At 45.9% G+C, this 21,718-nt stretch overlaps 13 protein-coding genes across 13 annotated transcripts; 8 read left to right on the top strand and 5 right to left on the bottom strand.

The window, feature by feature from the left end:
• Positions 1–21: 21 nt before the first annotated feature.
• SAMD00019534_099420 (hypothetical protein) lies at positions 22–3,926 on the top strand (the record flags this gene model as incomplete). Its single annotated transcript, XM_012894974.1, has 3 exons — positions 22–36; positions 106–426; positions 507–3,926. 3 exons carry the CDS (start codon positions 22–24, stop codon positions 3,924–3,926), a joined length of 3,756 nt encoding a protein of 1,251 aa, XP_012750428.1.
• Positions 3,927–3,995: 69 nt separating this feature from the next.
• On the top strand, positions 3,996–5,309 carry SAMD00019534_099410 (hypothetical protein; the record flags this gene model as incomplete). The annotated part of the gene is made up of 3 exons (XM_012894973.1): positions 3,996–4,080; positions 4,213–4,305; positions 4,396–5,309. The coding sequence occupies 3 exons, from the start codon at positions 3,996–3,998 to the stop codon at positions 5,307–5,309; spliced, it is 1,092 nt and encodes a 363-aa protein (XP_012750427.1).
• A 954-nt stretch (positions 5,310–6,263) lies between these two features.
• On the top strand, positions 6,264–7,799 carry SAMD00019534_099400 (hypothetical protein; the record flags this gene model as incomplete). Its single annotated transcript, XM_012894972.1, has 1 exon — positions 6,264–7,799. One exon carries the CDS (start codon positions 6,264–6,266, stop codon positions 7,797–7,799), a length of 1,536 nt encoding a protein of 511 aa, XP_012750426.1.
• Positions 7,800–7,975: 176 nt separating this feature from the next.
• On the top strand, positions 7,976–9,004 carry SAMD00019534_099390 (hypothetical protein; the record flags this gene model as incomplete). The annotated part of the gene is made up of 1 exon (XM_012894971.1): positions 7,976–9,004. The coding sequence occupies one exon, from the start codon at positions 7,976–7,978 to the stop codon at positions 9,002–9,004; it is 1,029 nt and encodes a 342-aa protein (XP_012750425.1).
• Positions 9,005–9,188: 184 nt separating this feature from the next.
• Positions 9,189–9,503, bottom strand: SAMD00019534_099380 (hypothetical protein; the record flags this gene model as incomplete). Its single annotated transcript, XM_012894970.1, has 1 exon — positions 9,189–9,503. One exon carries the CDS (start codon positions 9,501–9,503, stop codon positions 9,189–9,191), a length of 315 nt encoding a protein of 104 aa, XP_012750424.1.
• A 305-nt stretch (positions 9,504–9,808) lies between these two features.
• On the bottom strand, positions 9,809–10,393 carry SAMD00019534_099370 (hypothetical protein; the record flags this gene model as incomplete). Its single annotated transcript, XM_012894969.1, has 3 exons — positions 9,809–9,837; positions 9,931–10,055; positions 10,326–10,393. The coding sequence occupies 3 exons, from the start codon at positions 10,391–10,393 to the stop codon at positions 9,809–9,811; spliced, it is 222 nt and encodes a 73-aa protein (XP_012750423.1).
• Positions 10,394–11,243: 850 nt separating this feature from the next.
• Positions 11,244–11,519, top strand: SAMD00019534_099360 (hypothetical protein; the record flags this gene model as incomplete). The annotated part of the gene is made up of 1 exon (XM_012894968.1): positions 11,244–11,519. A coding segment is annotated over one exon (276 nt), but the record flags the coding sequence as incomplete, so codon positions are not given.
• Positions 11,520–12,030: 511 nt separating this feature from the next.
• SAMD00019534_099350 (hypothetical protein) lies at positions 12,031–12,340 on the bottom strand (the record flags this gene model as incomplete). Its single annotated transcript, XM_012894967.1, has 2 exons — positions 12,031–12,128; positions 12,223–12,340. 2 exons carry the CDS (start codon positions 12,338–12,340, stop codon positions 12,031–12,033), a joined length of 216 nt encoding a protein of 71 aa, XP_012750421.1.
• A 1,052-nt stretch (positions 12,341–13,392) lies between these two features.
• SAMD00019534_099340 (hypothetical protein) lies at positions 13,393–14,290 on the top strand (the record flags this gene model as incomplete). The annotated part of the gene is made up of 3 exons (XM_012894966.1): positions 13,393–13,594; positions 13,683–13,815; positions 13,897–14,290. Coding segments are annotated over 3 exons (729 nt in total), but the record flags the coding sequence as incomplete, so codon positions are not given.
• Positions 14,291–14,695: 405 nt separating this feature from the next.
• SAMD00019534_099330 (hypothetical protein) lies at positions 14,696–15,808 on the top strand (the record flags this gene model as incomplete). The annotated part of the gene is made up of 1 exon (XM_012894965.1): positions 14,696–15,808. One exon carries the CDS (start codon positions 14,696–14,698, stop codon positions 15,806–15,808), a length of 1,113 nt encoding a protein of 370 aa, XP_012750419.1.
• A 201-nt stretch (positions 15,809–16,009) lies between these two features.
• Positions 16,010–16,267, top strand: SAMD00019534_099320 (hypothetical protein; the record flags this gene model as incomplete). Its single annotated transcript, XM_012894964.1, has 1 exon — positions 16,010–16,267. One exon carries the CDS (start codon positions 16,010–16,012, stop codon positions 16,265–16,267), a length of 258 nt encoding a protein of 85 aa, XP_012750418.1.
• Positions 16,268–16,468: 201 nt separating this feature from the next.
• On the bottom strand, positions 16,469–18,982 carry SAMD00019534_099310 (hypothetical protein; the record flags this gene model as incomplete). Its single annotated transcript, XM_012894963.1, has 1 exon — positions 16,469–18,982. One exon carries the CDS (start codon positions 18,980–18,982, stop codon positions 16,469–16,471), a length of 2,514 nt encoding a protein of 837 aa, XP_012750417.1.
• Positions 18,983–19,765: 783 nt separating this feature from the next.
• On the bottom strand, positions 19,766–20,600 carry SAMD00019534_099300 (hypothetical protein; the record flags this gene model as incomplete). The annotated part of the gene is made up of 2 exons (XM_012894962.1): positions 19,766–20,452; positions 20,517–20,600. Coding segments are annotated over 2 exons (771 nt in total), but the record flags the coding sequence as incomplete, so codon positions are not given.
• Between the last annotated feature and the right edge of the window lie 1,118 nt (positions 20,601–21,718).

Genomic DNA, 21,718 nt, shown 5'->3' with positions numbered 1-21,718 from the left:
CTAAGTTCACATCTTAGTAAAATGGATAAGACTTACGTAAGTATTAGATATACCTATTACCTTGTAGTTGAATAAGTTTCAAACTCAAACGATGTACAAATACAGCATGCACAGTGTAAATTGATAAAGAAAAGATCTATCCCAGCACCTCCTATACATACACCTATCAAAGTCCAAGTGCCAGCACCCAAGCCAACTCCAGTGAAGGCTCCTGCTCGAGTCCATGTCCAGGCGGCCCCATACCATACACAACCAAAGACAACCCAAGCGAAAGTTCCAACACCTGTCCAAACACCATCCTATCCCAAGTCAACTCCGGCACAACCCAAGCCCGTGCCTACCTATCCACAGACTCCCAAAGCCATCCCCTCAACTCCTGCTCAACCACCAAAGATCCAAGACTATGTTAATTGCATCAACTCATCAGTATGTGTGCTCATTCAGTCGATCAATCAATCACTCAGTCGATCACTCGATCACTCACAATCAATCAATCAAACATTTAGTTCCGCGATATTGTCAATTTCTTCTTGGAATGCCAACCTGAGCGCCTACCATACTTGGCTCATCGCATGGAAGTGGAAAAGAAACGATACTTCTCCAATCAACAGTACAAGGAGTATACTCTTCCATTGATGTTTGAAGAGCTAAAGGCTCAGGTGGTGTCACAGTTCCAGGAGAAGGGCGCTTTGGTCAAAGAAGAGACTGGCGAGCTCACCTTTCAGTCAAAGGAGTTAGCCTCGTCCTCCCTGGAAATGGACATGCATTCGGTTAGCGATCGAGTGAGACAAAGACAGAAGTCAGTGATGCTTCCGTTCAAGATCAACCTCACCAGCATGCTACAAGAGCTCATCTGGCAAGACCTGGTATTGGTCACGCTAACTGATACCAGTACCAACCAAACACTCCATGTCATGGCCTATGTTGAGTCGGCAAGCCGTATCAAGCATGTACCCACTTCTCAGTCCGTGGTAGTAGAGATACGAGACACCACGTCCAGGTGCAAGCAAGTCGTACAATGGCTGTACAATCCTCGCACCTACACATCAACCAAGTACCCAATCAAACTGAGAGTGTGCAAGGTGTCCAACTTTATCACATTCCAACGTGAGTTGTTCGCTGTGAACTCTCTGAGTTCTTGCAAGATGGCGATCCAGGTGCTCATACCAAGACCAGTAACACCGGACAAATGGTCACAGAGATATCCCGTCTCTCAATCGATGGCTACTGTTCTGAGTCGTACACTCAATCAATCACAGTTGGATGCCGTGGCCAAGTGCATGGCTCCCACTGGATTCACATTGATCCAGGGTCCTCCAGGTACGGGCAAGACCAAGACCATCCTTGCACTTCTCAGCGTCTTTCTCAATGCAGTCCCAAGTATCAAGATTATGGTCTGTGCTCCATCCAACACAGCCGTCGATGAGATTGCCATTCGTATTCAAAACAAAGGACTATTCAATGAGTCGGGAACCCCAATAGTGGACCGCCTCGCCTTCGAACAACTCCACCCCAATCTTGACACGACGAGCCATCCCATGGTTGTTCGACTTGGCCAACTCAAGGCCGTCAGGCGTGAGCTACATCCAATGTGCCTCGAGTATTATCCAACCTTCAAAGAGAAGAAACAGGTGCTAAAAGAGGCCAGCATCGTGCTGGGCACGCTGTCTTCTGCTGGCTCCAACATGCTCATCCATCATAGATTTGACATCATAATTGTCGATGAGGCCACACAATCAGTCGAACCGAGCGGTCTCATCCCCTTACAGCTTGGCGCGTCGAAGATGATCCTGGTCGGTGACCCCAAGCAACTGCCTCCAACGGTATTCTCGCGTGTGTGCACAAGGAATGGCTACGACTGCTCGCTGTTTGAGCGCCTGTCACTCGACCACCCGACCCACCTCCTCACCGTGCAGTATCGTATGCATCCGACCATCTCAGAGTTCCCTTCGCGTGCATTCTACAATGGTCAAGTCGTCGACTCTAGCACCGTCAGAGAGTTCAAGCAACCATTCTACAACAACACCCGAAGCTATGGACCTCTCAACTTCTATGACATTGCCGAATCATGCGAGGAGTCTGGCCCCAAGTCATTCCAGAACTCGCAAGAGGTCACCATGGTGTTCCTGTTGATCAAGAAGCTGGTGCAAGACTACCCTTCAGTGAAGAAGATGAGCATCGGCATCATCACACCCTACAAGCTACAGAACAAACGTCTTCAGGAGGTGATGCAGAAGGAGTTCAATGTCCGCGGCATGGATATCACCAACAAGACTGTCGATGGATTCCAGGGTGGTGAGAAGGATATTATTATCCTGTCTACCGTGCGCCAGAGCAAAATGGGCTTCCTCACCGACAGACGTCGTCTCAACGTGTCCATCACGCGTGCCCGCTATGCATTGTACATCATTGGAAATGGCAAACTGCTGGAGCAGGACGAGCTCTGGGGCTCGTACATCAGGTACATCAGGAAGTGCACTCAGGCCAACAATGTCATTACGTTGACCGACATGAAGACGATGGCCTTCACGGTCAAGCATCATGACATGAACAACCCTGATGGACTGGTCACACCAAACGAGCGTATCCTGGCCGACCTGAAGAGGCAGATGTATGAAGAGCAAGACCGAGCCATACTCGGAGACTACGATGACGAAGAAGACTTTGAAAGAGACAACAATGGCGACGACATTGATGGTGTCCCCTTTGCAAACGAGGAGACTGATGTACAACAGGAACAGCCAGGTCTATTCACATGGATGCTCTCCAAGTTATCATTGATCAACCCCAATGCCGACTACAACCAGGTGTTGACAATGACCTATGATTTCTTGGAGGAGATAAAGTCAACAATGGCCAACGAGATGGATGTCTCATACAAACGACAACAGATCAAAGAGATCAAGACTACTATCAAGACCAATATCCGAAGACTGGCAGGAATGCGTCCCGATCCATCGATGATGTACCTGCCATCGGGCACCAACCTCCATGCCATGAGCTCTTTGCTCGAGCAAATATACGAGTCCGTGCGCTGCAGTGATGAGGATCACATGAACAAGCAACAAGCATTTAACATGCTGGACAGAGTACTGACCGCCAAGTTCCCTGATTGCAACGTGCAGGCATACGGATCATTCGTCAATGGCATCGAGCTCACGGGCAGCGACATCGATGTGTGCATGACCGTTCAGACGACATTCACCCTGGAGCAACTCATGGAGAAGGTGGCACTGGCACTCCTTGACGCTGGCTATCATGTTGACGCCCTGATCACCACTGCACGCGTACCCATCGTTCGCTTCCACTTGGACAATGTCAACTTTGACCTCTGCTTCAACAATCACTACGCCGTACGCAACTCTACTCTGATCAAGTCATACACCAAGGTGGACAGTCGTGTCCAGCCACTGCTCGTACTTATCAAGCACTGGGCATCGCGCAAGAACATCAACAACACGCAGACCCACACACTGTCATCGTATGCCCACGCCAACATGGCCATCCACTACCTGCAGACTTGCGAGCCACCCGTTGTACCCAACCTTCAGGACTCACAAAGACAGGTCATTGGCAACAACAACAACAATCGAAAGACTTTGGCCGAGCTGTTCTATGGATTCTTCAGGTATTACAGCACGATGGACTTTAGGAACAACCTGATCAGCATACGATATGGCCAGTTGGTGGCATTCACCGATGTGCCACACTACCTGGACAAGGCGTTCAGGGCACGCGACAAGCCAATATGCATTGAGGACCCCTATGACACAGTGCACAATCCCGGTGGCAGTGTCACCAAAGACACCTTCTCCTCAATCCTCTGCGAGTTCCGCTTCGTCGAGCATCAACTCAGGACCCAGGCCTCATTCAACATCAATCACCTCTTCTCCAAGAATGATCTCCAACTTGAACTTTATGATTAAAACATCGCTATTTCATTCATTCATTCACTTGTGTTGCCACACAGCATACAAGAGATAAAGATAGAGATAATGGATCAACTACCATTGATTATCATTGGCAAGATAGTTGGATATCTTGAACTGATTGTTGATAGGATGTTTGTTACATTGTTGTGTAAGAGATTGTTTGAACAAAGACACAAGTATCTAAACTTTATCAATACTAAAGAGGATATACAATGTCCTAGAGGTGCACTTGATATCCACAAAGACTATCACCATCACCATCACCTCAATTCATACAAAGATATCATCAACAATAACTTCATTCTAAACAGACGTCAAATAACAATCGACATTCAAACCTTCGCTCAACAAGGTCTAACACCAGACGACCTAAGTATGTATGTTGTTGTGATCACTCACTTGTTCACTAATTCATTCATTCATTCACTGACTCATTCAATCAATCAATCAATCACTCAATCAGAGAGACAGGCTTATCTGAGAACATTGAACATTGACAGTCTAAGGAAGGTCAACTTCCGTTATTCTATGGGTAGGACAAGTCCATTCTCGGATATGAAGCAACAGGAGAGGGAGATCAAGGGTATCATCGATCAGTTTATTGATCAACGATCCGACGTAAAGGTTAACTTGAGTGTCATTCGAATTGAACCATTCTCTTTGTTACATCTGCCCTTGACAAGTCTGTCCATCTATGATACGACGGTCAACTTTGACCAACTTCCAATTACACTCACACATCTCAAGATGGTTGGCAACACGCTCACACAGCCACTAAACATCAATGGTCAACTATCAATGAGCTTGAAGATATTGGACATCAAAAATGTGCATAATTGGAACCATCCAATCACACCTGGATCCCTGCCAAGCACGCTGGAGAAACTGTTGCTTCCGAACTTGTTTAATCATCCCATCACCGCTGATGCACTGCCCTCTTCACTGCTCACTCTTGGGTTTGGGGAGACATTCCATCATCCACTCAATTATACTGGACAATTACCGCCCTCACTAACCATCCTTGATCTAAGTCGTGTCCGCGAACCATATATTTACCCCTTGCTCAGTCTCCCTACCAGCCTCACAACCATCTATCTGCCCAGATTGTACCGTGGTGTGATCTATCATACACCCCTGCTGCACCTGTACGCATATGACTGGACTATCATCGCCGGCACACAATATCCCAATCTCAAGTCGCTCTCAATCAATACATACAAATATGGCAATAATGATTTGGAGCCACCTTGGACTACACTGTTTCCAAACATGGAAAAGTTGATAGTGAAGGACTTGATGAAACCTCTGGACATCTCAACAATGCCAATGTCCCAACTGAGACATTGTAGTCTGCTTAGAAATGTACGCCATGAATAATATCATGGTCAAACAGCCCATCCCGTTTGGGGTGGAGAAGCTCACTTTGACCCGCTGCATCATTCAACCTGGCATCAGCAGTGGCAGTCCTCTACCATGTTCAATCACACGACTATCCCTGCACAAACATTGTAGTATCAAGGCATGCGATATACCGCCATCAATAACATCGTTGGAGTTTCACGACATGACTCGTAGTGGATATTTGGGAATGTTGCCGCTGCCACCAACCGTTATCAAGTTGACATTTATCAATGTCCCTGGATTCACCTCATTCGATTGCAAGCAGCATTGTATTCCATTAACCATCAAACATATAACAATTGGATTGGACAAAGTTAACTCATTCAACCTGGCACAATTATCTGATCATATATTCTTCCGTTATCCAACCATCCCCAAATATTCCAAACAATTGAATATCAATGGATATGGTATCATTAAGTGTGATCATCTATCCAATCAACAAGATGAATATATATATTGATTGATGTATATATATTAATAAAGTTAGTCAATCAAATGGGATTGATTAGTGGAACAACTCGTCATTCCAAGGTGTCAACCAAAACTTCCCCACACACAGACTTGCAAGTTTTGAGTCAGGTTCAATCAACGAGTCACACGACGAAGGAATTGACAAACCTACAAAAAGAACACGGGCGTATCTCGAGTCCGCGACATACAGTATTGCAATCTTTCATTAATCATATAATCAAACACATTATTAATAGTATGTCTCATCAATCACACAATAAGAATAAGAATAAGAAGAATAAGAAGTCACATAATACTCCTCATCCACAACAACAAGAGCAACAACCTCAACAACACCAAGAAGAGCAAGTTCAACCTCAACAACAACAACAACAAGAAGAATTAGAAACAAGACAAACTGAGGTTATATCACAACTTGATCAACTTAATAATAGAGTAGATACATTGCAATCACAAATGGAACCAATCAATCAAGAAGAGAACACACAAACTGTTGCCACAGAGGAGGTCGCTGTCGTTGAGCCAAAGGTTGAGCCTGAGGCTGAGGTCCAGATTGAGGCCCAGACTGAGGTTCAAGCTGAGGCTGAGAATGTCGTCGAGCCAGCACCTGTTGCTGAGGAGCAGCCCGCTGCCATCGAGGAGGTCAAGGAGGAGCAAGTTGCTGCCGTCGAGGAGCCAGTTGTTGTCGAGGAGCAGCCAGCAGTTGTCGAAGAGGCCAAGGAAGAGCAACCAGCTGCCCCCGTCGAGGAGGAGCAACCAGTTGCCGTCGAGGAGCAACCAGCTGTTGTTGAGGAGATCAAGGAGGAGCCTGTTGTTGTCGAGGAAGTCAAGCAGGAGGAGCAACCAGCTGCTGCAGTCGAGGAGATCAAGGAGGAGCCAGTTGCTGTTGTCGAGGAGCCAGTCGCTGCCGTTGAGGAGCCAGTTGCTGCTGTTGAGGAGCCAGTCGCTGCTGTCGAGCCTGTTGCTGTCGAAGAGCCAGTAGTTGTTGAGGAGCCAGTTGTTGAGCAACCTCAAGCAGTTGTAGAGGAGCCAGTTGCTGCTGTCGAGGAGCCAGTCGCTGCTGTCGAGCAACCAGCCGTCGTCGCTGCTGTTGAGGAGCCAAAGATCGAGGAGGAGGATGTCGCTGTTGTTGAGCAGCCAGCTGTTGTAGAGGCACCAGTCGTTGCCCCCGTTGAGGAGCAACCAAAGATCGAGGAGGATGAGGAAGAGGAGAATGTTCAAGTCGTTCAGCCTGCCGTCGAGGAGATAAAGGCAGAGGAGGTCAATCAAGAGACCCCAGCAGCACAGGAACAAGAGACACAATCAACACCAGCCAGCAACGAGCACATCCACATGAATGGAACCACATCTTCACCATCGACCACATCAACAATTCAACAAGAGGCTGTCGCCGAGCCAGACCCCAACATCCTGTCAGACACTGAACTGTCCGTCCACTACAAGAACGAAGGTAACGAGTACTTCAAGCATGGATGCTACACTCAATCGATCGACAGCTACACCAAGTCGATCCAACACAGCCCATCGCACATGGTCTACTCGAACCGCTCAATCTCCTTCTTCAAGCTGCAAAAGTACCCACAGTCCCTGGAGGATGCCAACTCGTCGATTGGCATGAACGCCAACTGGGGCAAGGGATACCTCCGCAAGGGTATCGCCCTGGTGGCCCTGGGTCGCCATCAGGAGGCCAAGGATGCCTTCGTGCAGGGTATCAAGGTGGAGCCAGAGAACCAGGATCTTCACAACAACTTGAGGGTCGTCATGGAGAAGCTCAACCCATCTGCTGCCAAGTCCCAAACCTCACCAGTCGCCAAGGCTGCCACCAAGCCAACTGACGCCTCCACCAAGACTGAGGCAACCAAGGACAACCAAGTCGGACAGAGCCGTTACTCATCCAGCATGCTGGCAATATTCGGAGTTGGTGCCGTTGGTGTCCTGGCCTTCCTCTTCAAGAACAGTGTCAGACAAGTTGTCCAGAGGTTATTTAAATAGATAAATAATAAATAAATAATACTAATCAATTAATCATGAAGTTGTGTCTGTGTTGATCAAAACATCGGTTGGGGCTTTGAGACCTGCAGACTGGACCTGTCAAAAGACGAATGAATGATGACTTGACACCTGATGATTTGTCGAGTTACAACAACAACAAAGAGATAATAGTTATTATGAGAGTATATCTATTACAACTTTCATCAAGAAGATGGACACTATATTGTGAGAAGTCAGAGTTCTTGGTCAAGTCAATGGACTTGGCCGCACCAGTTGCAGCGACAGGTACAACGACAGACAAGCCCAAGCCAACAGGACGACTAGCATCATTCGTACAATATCTCAAGACAAAGGCAGCCGAGTCAAAGAAGGAGATTGATGATGCAGAGGAGGGCAAGGGTATGGCTGGCAAACTAAAGACCCTGTTACGCAGGTTGGAAGGCACCATTCATCCCGAAGAAAAGATGATCTTTCAGTTCTCCAACGTCAACAGTGCATCACTGATCATACATCCAAATCAACATAAACATAATGAACAACATCATCAACATCAACATCATCCAATGATGGACCATCATCATCCTAAAAAGACATCCACCCAGCTGGCGATCAATCAGTTCCACGAGACTCATGGCAAGCCTCAATTCACCATCCACTACCCACCCGAGCTGGGCGCTCGCCGTGCCAACAGATACGCACGTATAGTGGCTCGCCAACGCACGGAGTACCACAAGCTGTGGTCTTTGATCAACATCTGTGTCATACCAATCTCGGTGGCCGCCTCGATTCTGCCCGGCCCAAACGTGTTCTTGGCGTGGAACATCTACAGACTGTACAGCAACCTGATGGCGGTCAAGGGTGGCATCAACCTGCTAAAGATAACCAATGATCACTCGGCAATACTATATCGCGAACAGGAAGTTGTCGCCACAGCCGACGCCGAGCAACCGATCGCCGGCGAGATAATGTTCAGCGAGGAGAGCGACGGAGACATCGAGACCAACCTTCTCGACGACCTATCCTACGCTGACCGTATCGCGTTTGTGCTGGAGCGCAACAATGTCGAGTCACTGGCCAAGCGCTCGCGACTGCCCGGCCTGCTGGAACATATTCAGGACATCGAGAGGTCTGAGAAGACGACGTTCCTTTCCAAGCCAACTGCCGATCCAATAAACGATGTACCACCTGCGCAGTCGCAACAGTAACAGTCTTGTTACCGTTCGAGTCGCGTGTTGTAAACAACTTGTGTTCATTCATTCATTCGCTCATTCATTCGTTCATTCGTTCGTTGTTATGTATATATATATATATCGCTGCGCTAGTTCTATTCTGTTTATTCGATGTCTTGTTGTCTGCCTGTCTGTCTGTCCAGTGTGCACACATATATGTTTACTTCTTGAACTCGCTGTACTTGTCGTCGGCGAACTTCTTGCGACGCTCTTTGATCTCCTTGATGCTGTCGAACTCAAAGTCGGGAGTAGTGTTGAAGACGTCGAGAGTTGATCTCCACTTCTTGGCATAGGGCAATGATGTTCTGACTGAAATGGTTGCACCATTGGACAGGATGCATGTTGTTCTCCTGACACGAGGTTGGTTATTCCTTAAGTTTGAAACATATCGCAGACCATTGATGCTCATTGATCCAATTGATGCATTGAACAGTATTGATGATGAAGATTTCGATACCAAGCTGATAGAGTTCATCTCTTATATATGTTGTTGTTGTTGATGATCCACCTTGATTTGAATGACTGTGATTGTGTGCTTCAAAGACGAATGAATGACCTCAAGTTTGAAAAAAGCGAGACTTTTGAGACAAACCCTTACCCTACCCTTGCCCTTGCCCTACCTAACCCTAACCCTACCTAGGTCATTCAATATTGTTGTTGAATCAATGGAAGTATGGTGATACATTGTATATCCGACACATGAGAATGAATGAGACTGATGCGACTGAATCGCCAAACATTTAGATGACTTTACATTACAACGTATAATAGACAATGAGTTTATTGACCTCTGAAGATTTGCAAGAGAGCTATATTGTTGAGGATTAGTTGAGGGTGGTGGAGTTAGTATATATAACCATATGACATATATCACGAACTAGACCATCATCATAGATACATACATGAACCAACGACGACAAAGACAATGAAGGCCAGGACGTATGGGTTGATTGGAAGACTGTCCTTCTTCTTGACCTCAACCTTTCCTCTCTTCTCAATGTTGTTATGATACTTCTCAGTCTTTTGTCTAATGGTACGTGAGTTCTATTGTTTGTTATCACATTTGACAATCGATGGGGAATGATTGTTAGTAAAGACTGTTGTTGTTGTTGTTGAATAGATAGATAGAGTTGAATAGAGATAATAACTACATACCATTGTTATATATGTGTTTGTGTATAAAGTATATAAGTTATATAATTATAAATATAAGATAAGTGAGGAGGTTGTTGCTTATTAAATGCAATGTTGGGCAAGCTTTATTCAATACAACATCAATGGTCAGGTGCGCACTGACTGAGTGGCTGCAGAGTCAGTGAGTGACAATGCTTGGTTGGGTGTCACTGTCGAAGCGCCAACCCCCATATCCTGATTAGGATCTCATGGGGGATGTTGTTTTTTTATCTCACACATATGCCTATGACAAGGCTAAGTTTGACTTTGTCAACAACTGACATTGACCACAAGTTGAAATAACGTTACTTCTCATATAATAAGGAAATCAACCACCTTGTTGAACAAGTAAAAGATGAAGATGTGGTTGGATTGTTCGAATAGTTGTAGAGGAATGAGAGAATGAATGAATGTTGACACACACATTCACACATACACACTAACACATTCACTCACTCACTCCATTGAGTTAACAAACATGGATCAACACTCTGAACACGTAAACACTCAACATATAAGTTGAAGTCAAGACCATGTTATGTATCCTAGTGTGATAAATAATACATACATACATACATACATATATGTAAATACATACATACAAAGAAGAAGAAGAACAGATAAAGAAGTATTCATTAATTAAAGATATTATTTGATCAATCAATAAATCAACGAAATGAATAATAATAATAATAATAGTTATAATTCTGGTGGATTGGGAGGAATGGGAGTTGGAAGAGATAGACCAAACTTTAATTCTCCATATTTATCAGAGGCTGCCAAGTAAGTTATTAGGGAAAGATAATACTTATTACAAGCACCTTCTAACAATTATCGTATCGTCTCCTCTTGTCCAGGAAGAAGTTGTTATTCGAAGATGACAATGGAGTGCCAGGTGGAAGGAAATTCGGAGCACCTCAGGAGACAGAGAATACTAAATTATACTCCAATCAAGAGTTGGTAGATCAACAGAATAATATGATGCAGGGTATGTGTCGGGAGGATTGTTCAGGGGATGTCGTTGGATTAGTTATTCATTCATACATTTATTGTTGTAGACCAAGATAAATTATTGGACAGCTTGTCATATAGTGTTACAAGACAGAAGGAGATTGCAATCAATATAGGTAGAGAGGCAGAGTCACAAGGTATAATGTTGGATGACTTGAACTCTCATGTAGACACAACGACAGCAAAACTCAAGAATGCAACAAGAGGCGTTGTTCGTCTGGCTCAAGAATCAAGGACAACAGGTCATTGGATTTGTATATGTATACTATTGGTCGTATTGATATTGGTTAGTGCCCTGGCAATGTCTACTTAATCAAGGTGACATGTACATTCAGGCTACTAGTATCTATCCTGTAACCAAAACTACTTCAACATATCGAGGATATATCTTGGTAGCAAATGCTTCTTTCAAACAAGATGCTCGAGCATCTTGAGAGGCCGGATCAGCAGCATTGGTTAGAAGGACACTCCACAGGAGGATGTGTCCGCTATGCTACTGTTGAACATCCTCAATCAAACATTCGTTGAATAAACTGTTCGACCTGCCCTGTAATGTATCATTATCATTATCGTCGCATTCTGTGTTCCATCGTCATCATCATCGTCATAATCGTCATTATCATCGTCATCATTCGTATATATATATGTTGATATGATTGATTTATTGCTGATCACAGCCTGCTGTTATGTATATATACTAGCATCTTGCTACATTTGCTGTTGTTGCTGTGCTGCTTCGACTGCTTCGACTGCTTGTTTCGCGTGCTCTACAATATAATAAAAAAGGATACAAGATGGTTGTTGTCGATGATCGTTGTTTAGTGATGAGCAGAGTGGGAGTGTCCATCCTTGAACAGCTCTGGGTGCTGGATTCTCTGAATCTTCTGCCAGTAGACAGAGTTCTTTCTATCATTGTCTGTTGTTGTACATTATATATATATATATATATATTATGTGTTAGTTGAGCATCAATCATATATTACGTAGCGCGTAATAATAATAATACGTACCAGTGATACCCATGTGAACCTTGGTGATGAGACCAGCCCAGAAGACAGCTCCGACCATGAATGGCCAGAAGTGCTTGGTTTGGTAGTTGATGAATTGACCGATTGGAACCTGTCTCATTGTGTCTAAAATGTATTATATGTATATGTTATGTTTGTATTTACAAGAGTGAAATGAGTTGTTGGTGATCACTCTCACTGGGGCTGACAACCTGCTCACTCCTCACACAATGTCGTCTTTGATCACCTCAAAATGAAAAAAAATCATATCGACGAAGTTCAAAATAGGACAACCAGGCACTCATCCACAACTGCTTGATTGATTGATCATGTTCCACATATGGGCAATCAATAGATATTGTAGTAACTCTGATCGATCAAAGTTGTCATAAGATGGTCATTGTAATTACACATTCCAAACGATGACATGTAATTGTATCACCACCTCACATCCCTTGGATCATTCAAATACATCACCTGATCGTCACAACAACACCATGTGATCGCTCAACATCTATTTGTTTAATTCATAATGACTCAAAGAGGAATGGTTAATTAAGCTCGACGAAATTAAAGTCCAACAACAGACAACAACGACGAAGATGATGATGATGCTGAATGAATGACTGAATGAATGAATGAAATGAAATGAATGTGTGATTGGAAGTAAGTAAGTAGGCAAAGGGTAATATAGATGCGGGAGGTAGTTGGATGGATGCTTGAAAGGATGTTGCGGGGTTGGTGAAGAGAGGGGGTAAGTGTGTGAGTGAGTGAGTGAGCTGATAACAAGCATCGAGTGAGTGTGGAGATGAAGAGATAGATGGTGTTTGTTTGTTTGAGCCACAACCACATTCATACACTCTGGATCACTCACCACTACCATATTCATTCAATTTCATTCACACACACACTCCAACATAACAACAAACACACATCACATTAATAGCAGGAAACTGGCAACAGAAGCAGAAGCAAAGGGAACAACATAGCAAGAAGTTGCATGTTTGTTGTTGTTGCATCAGCCAGAGGAGAATAGACAGAGATACAATATACATACATATAATACATATATATACATATACATATATATACATTTAGTTTGATAGTTAGTCAGATCAATCATATTTTTAAATATTAAACCAACAGAGACCAACCAACCAAAATTTACCAAAAATGATGATGATGTTGAGCAATAATGAGGATGCGGAGGTGGAGAATAAGGATAAGGTGGTGGATGATGGAGCGCCAAGACTGATAAAGGTGTGTGAGCATCCAAGGATTTATAGAATAGCCAACTTCCTAAGCGACAAGGAATGTGATTACCTCATAGATATATCAAAGCAAAAGCTAAGACCATGCAATGAGATATCATCAGGTAAAGTATCATCCATGGAGGATATTGACGTCCAATCAATGTAGCATGTACATGCGACTAACTAACCTCTCTATGATTCATTACACAGGTGTTCATCGAAGTGGATGGGGAGTGTTCCTAAAGGAAGGAGAAGAGGATCATCCAACAACTCAGAATATATTAAATAGAATGAAGACCTTTGTAAATATGAACATGAGTTGTGAAGTGATGCAGGTTATTAGGTATGATTGATCACTCAATCAAACATGGACAACATCAAGGGATTACATTCATATCTGACCCATCAATCAATAATTCATTAGATATAATCCAGGTGAAGAGACATCGGCACACTTTGATTACTTCAATCCAATGACGGCGAATGGTGCGATGAAGATTGGACTGTATGGCCAGAGGATGTGTACCATTTTGATGTATCTGACAGAGGTGGAGGAGGGTGGCGAGACATCATTCCCCGAGGCCAAGGTAAAGGTCAGGCCAATCAAGGGCGATGCCGTTCTCTTTTACAATTGTAAGCCAAATGGAGAGGTAGACCCAATGTCACTACATCAAGGAGATCCAGTGATCAAGGGAACCAAATGGATCGCCATCAAGCTGGTCAACAATAAGAATATTGGTCAGCCACAGCAGCCACTCCAGCAGCCACATACTCCAATAGACTCCAGTGCCACTGCTCCCAACTCTACAAATTCTCCATGATTAATTCATTTATGAACTTGTAGTAGGTTTAAGTAGAATGTCGCGGACAGGACCAGACATCAAATAAATGGTCGATCTGATCCTCTCATTCTTGGCCTGAAGGATTTCAAACATCATATCATGTTATTGATTGATTGATTGTACACTTAGACTTACCGATTACTTAACTAAATCTAGATATTATACAAATAATTAGTTAGACCCCGAGCGTCATGATTGTAGATTGTCAAAATGGGTGAAAGGCCCGGCCTTGACCTCGACCCCTTAGTGGGGGCCTCGGATCGGGCTTTGGGTCCTAACTGTCACACACTGCCACCACATCAAATCAATCATTGATCAAATTTGATGTGTTAAATAACAGCAGAGATAAAACATACATACATACATTTTTATACTTATATTATGGAGTCATTACCTGTTATAGTGTTCAAGGGTATATTGGACTTGTTGTTGGAACCGATTGACATTGTATGTTTGTCTTTCGCCAGCAAGACTCTGCACGCCTTGATCAATCATTATAAACATACATTGAACTTGCGATCGAATGTCGTGCTGACAAAGAAGGGCGAGAGCATCTTCCCGCTGTTCCTCGACCTGGTGATGCAGCGTCCGGACGTCGACGCGGCACACTTTCGCACGGGCATCGAGATGGCGTTTGACAACTCCTTCAACGACGAGATCAAGCCGGGCGACATGCCCCAGTCGGTCACTTCGCTCACCTTTGGAAACAACTTTAACAAACCAATTGCGCCCGGCTCGCTTCCTGAGTCGCTCATGGCAATCACATTTGGAAAGCTGTTCAATCACCCGATCGCGCCTGGCTCGCTGCCAGGGCTGCTTACATCACTCACCTTTGGATGGCTGTTTGATCAGGCGATCGCGCCCGGCTCGCTGCCGGGCTCACTTGTCGAACTCACATTTGGCGCCTCATTCAACAAACCGCTGGTCTATGGCATGCTACCTCAATCACTCATCTCTCTGACATTTGGCGTGAGTTATGATACTCCAATCGCGCCAGGCTCGCTGCCCGAGTCGCTCACCAGCCTATCGCTGGGATACAAGTTCAATCAGCGTATTATTCATGGCTCACTGCCCGGGTCACTCACCATCCTATCGCTGGGTTACCTCTTCAATCAGGACATCGATGCAGAGGCGCTGCCCTCTCAGCTGGAGGTGCTTCGATTCAAAGGTATCTTCAACCGGCCGATCCCGCCGGGCACGCTGCCGCGATCCCTCCAGACTATACAGCTCTCACACGATTTCAATCAGCAGATGGATATTGGAACGCTGCCGTCATCATTAACTTCGTTGTCGGTCGGCTACAAGTTCCGCCACGTGCTGGTGCCTGGCGCACTTCCGTCCTCACTCAAGGAGCTATACCATTTCTCAGAGCTGGACACCAACATCCTCACCAAGGGTGTGCTGCCGCATTCAATAACTAAGCTGACACTGGGCAACAACTTCAAGCAGCCCAACCCGATCGCAGCGCACTCGCTCCCCCGAGTCGCTGGGTGATACTCAAGCTAGGCGACAACTTCAATCAACCGACGATCACACTGCCCACCCTCAATCACCAAGCTGAAGTTTGGCTACAGTTTCAAGCAGCCGCTGAGCACCGGCTCCCTGCCGCCCGCGCTGCGCAAGCTGTCACTGTCGTCCAACTACCAGAGCATCATTGGCTCCGTGCCAGCAACACTACGCAAGATCACAATCAATATGGTGTCATCCAGTCTGCTGATCCGCGACATCCACACATTCAACCTGCCCTTCCACCCAGGTGTCCACGACTACTATCTCAAGATGGGCTTTGGCGCCTATTGCAACGTTCGCGTCATTGACAACACGTACGCGCTGATACTGTCCGACAACCTGGTGGGGCACATGCTAAAGAACAAGTCGATATCATTCTACAACCCTGACTATATCAAGAAGGGCGTGTATTATATATCGACCACATCATCCACCAACAACTAATGGCAGGCCACCTGCCGAACCCTCACAATCCAATAACATCCCCAAGTGTACATACCCTTACCCTTACCCTCGCCCTTACTTTGATTGAACAGCTGATGTTTGTTTGGTTGGTCGCCCAGGTCTCGCGTCCAAGCCACGCTCCCAAGAGTTGGGAGTGGGCGAGGAGACCTGGAAAGCAATATGAATGAGTGATTTATTGAGTTAGAGACGGTCGAGGTACTCAGTGAGGGGCGGTACATCAACTGGAAGTCCTTTTCTGGCTCTGATCTCCCTGACGATTCTGTAGGCATCGGTCTTGGGATCGAGTGGATCTTGGTCGAGCAGTGCCCAGTGATCAAAGGTCATCTGAAGGAAGGCTTGGCCACTGGTCTCGGTCTTGAGCAGGTTGAGGAAGCCGAATGATTGGGCGACGGGCAGATGGGCACGGATGACATAGATGCCATTCATGCCAGACTTCTCCTTGGAAGAGACAAGGATACCGCGACGGGAGGCAATGCAACGGTTGACAACGCTCATCATCCTGTTGGGCACGACGACTTCAGCCAGGTACATGGGCTCGACGAGACGAGGAACACCACAGAGCTGGGCGGAGCAGAAGGCACGATGAGCGGCGGGTGTCAGTTGGCCGCAACGACGATGGGCACCATCGGCAATGAGTGTGACATCCATCAGACTGAAGTGGACGCCTCTGAGTTCTTCACCACAGAGCACACCGGTGGATGTGGCTGCATCAAATCCGTCGACGAGCAGATCGCGAGCTTCGTTGAGGTACTGCGCGCCAGTGGTTTGGTTGACAAAGACGTTGGCACCGTTGCCATCTGGACCGAACGCCCAGATTGAGCGGGTTTCGGCGGGAGCCCAGTCGTATTGAGCAAACTGTTGGACACGGTTGAGGATGTCGTTGGACATTGGATCGATTGTCTTGGAGTCAATGTCGTTGGCCAGAGTTGGGTTGAGTGGGGCACACTTGATATAGAGTCTGTTGTGCTTGTTGGCACTCGTTGAGAGACAGACCTGGGACTCGATTGTGACAGTCTCGCGGTAGCTGACTACAGGCTGCGAGGAGATGATCTCGCATCCAGCGATCTCTTGGAGGTCCTTGAGACAGATCTCGAGCTGGAGCTCGCCAACTGCCGCGATGACATTCTCTGAGTCGGACCTGAAGTGCTGGATGGCTGGATCGGTCTTGATCAGACGCTTGATGCCTTCGATCAGCTTGGGCAGCTGAGATGCGTCCTTGGGGAAGACAGCAGCACGGACAACAGGTGACACAGAGAACTTCATTGGAGCAATGGAGTGAGCCACAGCTGATGTGGTGAGAGTACCAGTCTTGACGAGGTAAGAGTCAATGCCAGTGAATCCAATGATGTTGCCAGCAGGGCAGGCTTCGACGGTGTCCTGACGACGACCCATCATAAGCACGACATTGGTGATACGCTTGCTGGAGACCAGAGTGGGCTTGGTGACTGGGTCGTACTCGGGTTGCAGGATGCGGATGGTCATGCCTGGAGTGACTGTGCCAGAGAACACACGACCAAAGGCAATGAAGTGACCACTGGAGTTGGGTATCATCTTGCTGATGTAGACCATGACCGGTCCGTCTGGGTTACACTCGGCCATCGCGACACCACATTCGTCGTCCTGGGGGCCAGTGTAGAACTGTTCAGCTCTGTAGCGTTGAGCGACAACAGGGGATGGAATGTGTTGAACCATCATCGTGAGGATGCACTCATCAGCGGGGAGGAACTTCTTCATGATGGCTCGGATCAGGTCGCGACCAGTGAGCTCCATCTCGTTGGGTGAGAGAGTGATGTTGAGCACCATGAGCTTGGCGTCCACCTTGGCACGGTCGCCATCGTTGACAGCAACGATCAGGTCGCGCAGAGGTGTGTAGATGAACTTGCAGAAGCCACGCTCGAGGGTTCGGCCATCTTCAGATACAGGATTGTCGCTCCACTTCTTGGTGACAGAGTCGTAAAAGCGATCGCCCCACAAGTTGTTAATCATCTTGGCGTGCGAAACTCCGAGGGCGGCCTCGTAGATGCGTGCCCATGCTTCGATTGTGAATCCCCAACCCTGGTAACCACTGCCGAATCCGACATTACCCGTTTGGGGCTGGAGGTGGACACACGACGGCGAGCCCTCAGCGACCTGGACAAGCGCGTTGACGCTCTCGATGGTGCTGCGCAGCTTGATGTACGCGTCCTCCGGCTCCATCTTGAGCTCCAAAAACAGACGGTCCATCTTGTTGACAAACAGGATGGGCACGACACTCTCAAGGATGGCCTGGCGAAGCACGGACTCGGTCTGGACGCAGACGCCCTCGACCGTGTCGACGACGACCAAGGCGCCGTCGGTGACACGGAGGGCGGCAGTCACCTCGCTGGAGAGGTCGACGTGGCCTGGCAAATCGATCAAGTTGATCAAAAACTGCGAGCTTGATGAGTTGGCTGGCAGATCCACCCCGGCGGCCACCTGGAATTGCAGAGCGCTCGATGCTTTGATCGTGATACCTCGGGCGATCTCGTCCTCACGAGGGGGGAGCCAGCAGCCTGGATAGACAGACCTGTACTCTGGAATAATACCAGCACTGGAGATCAGAGAATCCATGAGTGTGGTCTTTCCATGATCCTCATGGGCAATGACCGACATATTACGAATGTTATATCTCTCCTTCATGGCAGAGCTGATTTGATCGACATTGACTTTGACCATCTGGATGTGTGTGAGGGTGTGTGTGAGGCAAGGGTTAGGGTTGAGGGTTGAGGGTTGACGAGAGCAAGGGCAAGGTTGAGAGTGAGGGATGAGGGTACGAGCTTACTGATAGTAGTTGTTGTTGTTGGAGTTAAAGAATAAAGGGGATTATGAAGCAGTAGGCAGGTAGTTTAGGTTACTGATTGAATGTGTATCATTGGGTAGATCTACATAAACAAAAGTTATATCATTATTTGTTTGTTGTTGCTTATACAAGTAGGGAATTGGTATGATCATTTAAATCACTGATATTTATATTGATTTCCTAACTTTCATCTTGATCAAACAAGGGAAATTGGTAATCTCAAAACTTCATCACTCGCACCATGTTCTCAAAAGGAAGCAGAAAATAAGTTGTTGTGGAGTGGTCCTCGCCGAATGGAGTGGATGCTTGCAACCTCGACCGGTTTGAGGTTTGAAGTGAAAATACGCAACCCAACCCCACCGGTTGATTGGGGTTGGTAGAGAGAGGTTGGTGATGAGTTAGATGACACAAACATAGTTATAATACAAACAAAACAATGATTATCATTGTTTATTAGACAACAGGTGTTGGTTGCAATAGCATAAAACGAAGGCCGCTAGATGGTATGATGACATTGATTGTCGGCGATCGGAAAATATATAGTTGGCCTTTGAGAATACACCTTCTGACGGAACTGACGAAGCAGGCACTACTAAATAGTGTTTGGCAAGTTGGTAGAGAAGTGGAAATCGATTGATGTTATTGGTGTCGCTCCAAAATATGGACGGATCTGAATACTGTGCATCCTTTTCTTGAGTTGACAGTTCATATGGCTCGGAAAGGAATTTGTTCAGTTCAATCTTGAGTGAATGCAACGTGGCTATACCTTGGCTGCTGGCAGCGGGGATTGATGATGTTTTGAAGAGCCTGCTGCCAAAGGCGTTATTTGTTGGTGCATCAGAGGTTATAGAACTTGTCGATTGAGTTTGACTAGGTGCCACCAGTGGCGCAACAGGCGAACTTCTCTCGATGATCTTCAACATTGACGACAATATCGAGGGTGTCAAATTAATGTTGACTTTGTCCCCAAACAGTGTGGCATAGACTTCTGGTCTACTTGCAATACATGTATCAGTCTTTGGTGGTCTGCCTGCTCGGCGGGTCTCAGATACAGGAGGCTCGACAAATGTACATTGGACAGTCGACTTGAGGTAAGGGGAGAACAGAAGTGGAAGTGCAAGAGTAGGGACTTTCTCCATTAGGGTGGCTCTCCTTTTGGTCAGCGATTGAATAAGGGYCAACCTTAGTGCCTYGCCCTCTTCGGTCATTGGCTTGGCATCAGCCAGTTCAGTCTCTATCAATCTCAAACTTGGCAATACACTGTCAATTGTAATCCGAGAGCTTGCTGCAAGGTACATCGTGCATTGCTCAAATGGGCTAAGGAGATATAAATAATCATCTACTCTCTATATATATATATATATATATTTTTATTAGTATCAGAGTTATATAAATGTATGAATAACTTACCTTTAGTTGATCTGTTGACAGTACCAATGATGAATTATTCAGTGCTCCAATTGATCCAGACAATTMCTTGTATCGTTTAATCATTTGGAAGAGTGATGTCCATCTAGTTGGAGAATAATACTTGAGTCTAAACGCTAACTTGGGCTGACCTGTGGTCGACGAGGCGGCGATGATATTTTTGAGCACTGTRCTCAAAGGTTTGGACCATTTGATCTGGTAAACAATACTCCTGACTTTCCTGAGTATTGATCGGATCGAGTTTGGAGACTCGGTTGATGTTGTCGTCAACACTGTTGTTGTGTTTGTTGTTGAGGTTGTTAAACCGTTGGATAGTGTTGTATTTGTGTTGATTGTGCTGCTGCTGCTGCTGCTGTTGCTGTTGTTCTGGTCTTTTCTCTTCCTMGCCTTTTTTTGAGCAGGCKTTCTGACTTTAGCATTTGAAGTAATTGAAGTTTGAGTTGATGTGTGTAAGGTACTTGTCTCATCGATATCTAATTGTAGGTTGTCACTGACTGAAACAGTTGAAGAGCCAGTTGGTCCACCGCTGCTTGCATTGGTGAGGGTACTGTCGAATGTAATGTGGACCTCATCCATGGATGGAGGTTTACCAATGTTAATACAATCGCCCACCATGAGTTGGATTGTATGCGACAGACATCTGTATGATGGGATGTTGTCAGAGAGGGCAATTGATTTGGTGGCATTGTGTGCATTGTCTGTCACAGCTCCTACAACCTTGTCAGAAATGCCCCACTTGTTGAGGCACTCCATCAGTACTTTGGAGAGATTGACAGATGTATCACTCTCATTAAGAGGAATGAAGTCAAGGACCATAGACTGATATTTGAATGGCATGGTGATGCAATGTGCAGTAATAGTAGTGAACTTATCATTCTGATTGTCAGTCCACCCATCAGTAGTAATAGCTACTGATTGAGCTTGAGATAGGATACCTTTGTGTTGATTGATTGTTTTGATTGATTGATTGATTGATTGATTGATTGATTGATTGATTGATTGATTGATTGATTGATTGATTGATTGATCACAGTGTGATTGAGTGAGTAAGTTAGTGTTATTATAAACAAAGATACTGTGCTGCTAGAACTTACTCTTCAGGAGATCAGTCAACTCTTGCATTATTGTTGGCAAGAACGTCTCTTTGAAGTAATATGTTGATGGCGGTTTATAATTGAGCTTCC

This window comes from Acytostelium subglobosum (genome assembly GCF_000787575.1).
Source record: "Acytostelium subglobosum LB1 DNA, scaffold: scaffold24, whole genome shotgun sequence".
NCBI classification, from domain to species: domain Eukaryota; phylum Evosea; class Eumycetozoa; order Acytosteliales; family Acytosteliaceae; genus Acytostelium; species Acytostelium subglobosum.
The sequence above is the reverse complement of the archived record's forward strand: the minus strand, read 5'-3'. Positions and strand labels throughout refer to the sequence as shown.